Here is a 6012-nt window from a genome sequence, read left to right on the forward strand (position 1 = left end):
GTCAGGGTCCTTCCAGAACAGGTTGATTTCTACAGACATCATGTGACACTTTGATTGCACGCAGGTGGATCTTAATCAACTAATTATGTGACATGAAGTGGTTGGACCAGCTCTTATTTAGGGGTTTCATACGAAAAGGGGTGAATACCTAACCCCCCCCCCCAAAAAAAAAATACCCCCAAAATTCATTTTGATTCCAGCTTGTAATGCAACAAAACAGGACAAACACCAAGGGGGATGAATACTTTTGCAAGACACTGTATATATTGTGTTACTTGATAAAATTACATTATTTACTGTTACTGAGAGAGAAGGTCCAACAGCATATAGAAAAACAGAACCACATTCTGGATTAGTCTGAGGTAGCAAAATATTCCAGCCCCAAGTCGGTAAAACACTTCCTGGAAGAAGAAGAAGAAGAAGAAGAAGGAAAAATATCACATAACCCTGAAGTGACCTTGATGAAATTCCACCGTCTTTAAAATAATCAACTTCGAACCATTTTTTTTCTCAAGCAAGGGGTGGAAAAAGAAAGTGTGTGTGGGAAGACCCACAGCCAAAAATGCACTGACTTACCATGTTTTCTATTAGAGCTGCTACTGTAGAGTTATATCCATATCCATGTCCATATCTATATCCATAACACTAATGGACAGGTACAAAAAAGCTCTGAAACACTCATTTTGATTTCAGGGGCATTTTCTCTCTTAATATTTAGACACAGGTCAACATAATTTATACTGCACAGTGCATTAACTGTTAAATACAATTTCATTTCAGGAATAGGACAGAATAAAGAGCATCGAATACTAATTTGTTTTAATATCCTTACAGAATTGACTTCATTTTAAACTGTATGCCTTTGAAAGAAGCAATTTCTAAAGAGATAACGTCATACGTGAATGTCATACAGCAAATTTATATGTTATACTTGTACTATTTATCCAGACCAATACTTATACTCTGTGCTCTTGTGTATTTTGAACATCAACTACACACTTCGATAAGCACGCACTTTTATCTGTTGTTTGACAAAATTGAGCAAACCAACTAGAAAATAGTCTCGATATGAACAGCTATCACATCTGACATTTCATACTCATCTATTTATATCTGTATGAAAGCTTTCGGTAATTTCTCAGCTTAGCCAAATAGGGATTGTTGAAAAGGCATTTCAGACATGATCGTCTACATAATCAAAAGTCAGACGTCTTTGCCCAAAGAAATTATTTGTAACATGGAAAGCAGCCACAGAACATTTTCGCGAATGGATTGTTCTTCTTGTGTCTCTTAGCTTTTTCAAGTTGAATCAGGACATTTTCGAGTTTAGCATCAGTTTTCTGAACATTGGTGGATATATAATCTATCATGGACCCTTGCTCTTCCACAAGCATGGCCACATCCAGGAACACCTCATGGATGCTCTGGAGTCGGTTCTCCAACTCCAGCAAGTCACGGTGTCTGCTTTCGATCTGGCTGAGTGCAGATCGTGCTGTCTTCCCCTCTGTGATAATGTTATCACTGAAGATGTTCCACTGCCCATTCTCCAGCATTTCTTCGATCTGCTCACCCGTCACCTCTCGCCCTACAATCTCCATCTGCCTCTGGATATGCGTTTTGCACGTTTCTCTGTGGTTCATCTCTGCTTCATTGTATTCCATCATCACATCACGGAAGTTGTTACTTAGGCCAGCGTACTGCGTTCGAGCGATCCTGGCTACAGCCGAATTGATACCATGCTCCTCTTCCAGCTCTTTGGCATGAGAGTCCATCTGACGAAGACGTTTCAGCAAATCCTCCCCACGGGATTTAATGTCGGCAGCAATGGCATTGGAGTCTCGCTTTATTGTGCTGGTTCGAGTTGGCTCATTAAGGAGGCGCGTGTTTTGCTCTTTGAGCCGCTTCACGTCCAGCTGGATGAGCTGAAGCTCACGCCTTGCATCTTGAGCCTCATCAAACACAGTGTCCATCTCATCATGATTGTCAAAAATAATGGCCTGCTGATGGAATTCATCTTCCAGTTCCACATTGCTGAATGAGTCTGAGACTGACTCTGCATATTCCTGCTCTTCCAGATTATTTATGGACGCAGAAAGAGTCTGTAGTTGATTCAGTCTGTCCCTCATGGCTGCCTGAGGTGAGGATGAAAGACAAGGGTTAATGGAATATCTGAAACGGTGAATTATCAGCATGTGTGACATACAGTGACTTAAGCGCTCAAGTATCCGTCCTGGTTTATGTAACCACCAGTGAGCATGTCTCACATATAGTATTAAAGCACCCTATTTAAATGCAAATTTAAAACAAACAGTTTATTTCGAAAATAAATATTAATTTACGAAGGATATGCAAATTATTGTAATGACTGGCTTTAATGGAAAGAACGAGGGCGATGTTCTGCTCACCTCTGAAGGAATAAAGTCACACAACAAGTTTTACGACAGCAAAACTATTCAAGGGTGGCGTCACTCACCCAACGAGTTTGCATGAATGGTTTAGTGATATTTTAGTTTTCAAGAAGCAAATATTATTTGTTATAAGTGGTTATAATGTTAAATGTTAAGAAATATATGGAGGCCTAGACACACTTAGAAATAGGGGTTGGGGAGGACGGGAGTATTAGCTAGAGATAGAGAAACAGTCTGTTTTAGGGTTTTATATAGAACCTTATAAGTTCCCACAGACAGACAGACGGACGATCAAAGAACACCTAAGGCATAACCTTGAAGTTAACTTGTTTTCTTGGAGTATATGTCAAATGTCATGTTTTTAGAAATATGTATTTGTTTCAGAATTTAATAATAATAATAATTTACCTGCTAGTGCGAGAAAAAGACAAAAAGAACGCACATGCTTTGATTTTCAAAAGCTTGAACTCTTGTGAAACTTAAAAGTATATTATAGATATGTCTATAATTATGGATTAAACCAGCGTTAGCCTACATAACCTCTAAACAACAACAACAACAATAATAATAGAACATTTGGATCCTCAGTACCTTAATGATTTGCCTGAAATGTCAGCAGTGTGAACCCTTTTTGGAAGCTCGCCTTACAGGTGCCATATCATAGTGAGTGCCTCAGGTGAGTGAGCCTCAGAAGGGCAGTCGCTCATCAGAGCGCGTGAGGGAACGTGCGTGGCAGGCCGTGACCACACCCTTTTACGCAGGACCTACACTGAAAAAAGTGTCATTGATTGTAGACGGAAATAGCAAATGAACTTTTCCTTGTGGAATGTAGACGAGCTGCATATTTGTAGACGGCTGTGCACTTTGAGCACTCCTGATCCAGAGTGACAGAGGAGCTTTACAGCCTCTATCAAAAACACATCTTCAGTAGTTCAGGAGAAGCATGACAGAAATAAAATCAAAATTGATCCAGTATTAAGGAAGCTTAATAAACTGATATTCTTAGTTTGAGCACATGGTGGCGCTATCACGTAAAAATAAATCTAAATGATGACTCTCTCATCACTGTTTTTTTAAAAAATGGGTAAAGCATTAAAACGATAGCTATATAAAGTAGAATACAAGGTAGCTGTAGAAACGGTGTGCGAGCGCGGGTGCGCACACAAAGCACATATCAGTTTCAGCTGGATACAAAAGTATTAAATAAAGGAAAGAGTTTTCATGGCTTTAGCTTTCTTAGAAGGTCTGACTTCCTCATATTTTCTGGTTTCATTTTGAAAGACGGAACATTTAAGGACAGCATGGTGGTGTAGTGGTTAGCGCTGTCGCCTCACAGCAAGAAGGTCCGGGTTCGAGCCCAGCGGCCGACGGGGGCCTTTCTGTGCGGAGTTTGCATGTTCTCTCCGTGTCTGTGTGGGTTTCCTCCGGGTGCTCCGGTTTCCCCCACAGTCCAAAGACATGCAGCTTAGGCTAATTGGTGGCTCTAAATTGACCGTGAGTGTGAATGGTTGTTTGTCTCTATGCGTCGGCCCTGCGATGAGATGGTGATTTGTCCAGGGTGTACCCTGCCTCTCACCCATAGTCAGCTGGGATAGGCTCCAGCTTGCTCTATACAGGATAAGTGGCTATAGATAATGGACGGAAGTTTACATTTATGAATTTTAAAATTGATCAATTACAAAGTAATTGTTTATATTTTCATTTGGGAAGCCATGGCCTAATAGTTAGAAAAGCTGTTTTGGGACCAAAAGGTTGCCAGTTCAATTCCCTGGACCAGCAGGAATGGCTGAAGTGCCCTTGAGCAAGGCACCGAACCCCTGACTGCTCCTCAGGCTGCTCTGGGTATGTTGTATGTTGCTCTGGATAAGAGCGTCTGCTAAATACCATTTACGTAATGTAATGTAAACAACATCAGCATATTTCAAGGCAAAAGAAAAGTTGATGTACATGTGAGTTTGGATGAAATGAAACCGATGGGATCAGCATCCTTACCAAATCTTGCAAGAAAGACTTCCCCATCACCTCCTTTCCTCCCATACTCAGAACATTATTTTAATGAATTTTATACACCAAGATTAATGATCCTAAGCTTTAGGCGAGATATGGTAGCACCAACGAATAGAAATGCTGAAGGTTTTGAGCAAATTAACAAGATGATTTTTTTCCCATTGAGTTTAGAGGGAAGTGTGTCTGCTTAACTTGTCAATCAGGAATCAGTTGCTGTAATGAAGTAATATTATGTCAAGGCCTACTTGATAACCACCATTAATGTGTATTATTACAGGGAGTTGGTGGCCGTGAGGGCGGCACGGTGGTGTAGTGGTTAGCGCTGTCGCCTCACAGCAAGAAGGTCCGTGTTCGAGCCCCGTGGCCGGCGAGGGCCTTTCTGTGTGGAGTTTGCATGTTCTCCCCGTGTCCGCGTGGGTTTCCTCCGGGTGCTCCGGTTTCCCCCACAGTCCAAAGACATGCAGGTTAGGTTAACTGGTGACTCTAAATTGACCGTAGGTGTGAATGTGAGTGTGAATGGTTGTCTGTGTCTATGTGTCAGCCCTGTGATGACCTGGCGACTTGTCCAGGGTGTACCCTGCCTTTCGCCCGTAGTCAGCTGGGATAGGCTCCAGCTTGCCTGCGACCCTGTAGAAGGATAAAGCGGCTAGAGATGATGAGATGAGATGGTGGCCGTGACCCCATTTTTTTCCCCATTTGGCCATGAAAAGTTGGGTCACGTAAACAGCCTACTGTGAAGGCAAGACTATACTTAGAATTCTGTACACCTCCTATAATGATAAATACTAAAATACTAAAATGTATATGTTAACATTTTTATTTAAAATGTACTATTACTACTACTACTACTACTATTAATAATAATAATAATAATAATAATAACTAGGAAAGCACTCGGAGAGCGCAGACCTCCACCAAGAATCCTTTAAAAAAATCCAGGATCCAGAAGGTGATCCGGATCACCACCAAAATTTAATGGATTGTTACTTGTGCCCAGTCATACCTCTGGGAAAAATTTCAGAGCAATCCGTTCATAACTTTTTTCCATAATGTTGCTAACAGACAAACCAACAAACAAACAAACCAACACTACCGAAAACATAACCTCCTTGGCGGAGGTAGCAATAATTCAAAGATTGTGGAACACTTCAGTGAACATGATACCGGTTGTAGTAGGAGCGCTAGGTGCTGTGGCAAAACTGGAGGAAAAGCTGACAAAGTTGGATATCGAGCAGAAAGAAGTACAATTCTCGACCTTGCTAGGATTGGCAACAATACTGAGGAGAGTATTGGATATCTCAGGTTAGAGGCTCTAACCAGATATCAATACAAACACCAGCTTGAGAAAATCAACAATGGAAATAATAATAATAATAATAACCTCAAGACCAAAATCAAAGTTACCAAATCAGTTTATACACTCACCAACATTTTCTTAGGAACACCTGTGTACCTCATCATTCTTGCAATGTGCATTGCATAAAATCAGTATCTTTGGGTAATGTTCACATCAACAAGCAGATTGAGGGGAAAAAAACTCTAATTTTGACTGTGGAATGATTCTTGGTGCCACACAGGCTGGTTTGATTATTTCTAT

The 6012-nt window shown here is 40.9% G+C and overlaps 1 protein-coding gene across 1 annotated transcript; it reads right to left on the bottom strand.

Annotated features, from left to right (window-relative positions):
* Positions 1-249: 249 nt before the first annotated feature.
* Positions 250-3116, bottom strand: LOC132883003 (syntaxin-11-like). Its single transcript, XM_060916123.1, has 2 exons — positions 3000-3116; positions 250-2132 (listed from the first exon to the last, which is right to left on the bottom strand). Exon 2 carries the CDS (start codon positions 2124-2126, stop codon positions 1227-1229), a length of 900 nt encoding a protein of 299 aa, XP_060772106.1. The 5' UTR covers positions 2127-2132; positions 3000-3116; the 3' UTR covers positions 250-1226.
* Positions 3117-6012: the final 2896 nt, after the last annotated feature.

The sequence above is a fragment of the Neoarius graeffei genome, chromosome 3, assembly GCF_027579695.1.
Source record: "Neoarius graeffei isolate fNeoGra1 chromosome 3, fNeoGra1.pri, whole genome shotgun sequence".
Lineage (NCBI taxonomy): Eukaryota > Metazoa > Chordata > Actinopteri > Siluriformes > Ariidae > Neoarius > Neoarius graeffei.

Excerpts from the sequence above, each read along its gene's own strand:
- LOC132883003 (XM_060916123.1), bottom strand. The coding sequence starts at position 2,126 with ATGAGGGACAGACTGAATCAACTACAGACTCTTTCTGCGTCCATAAAT.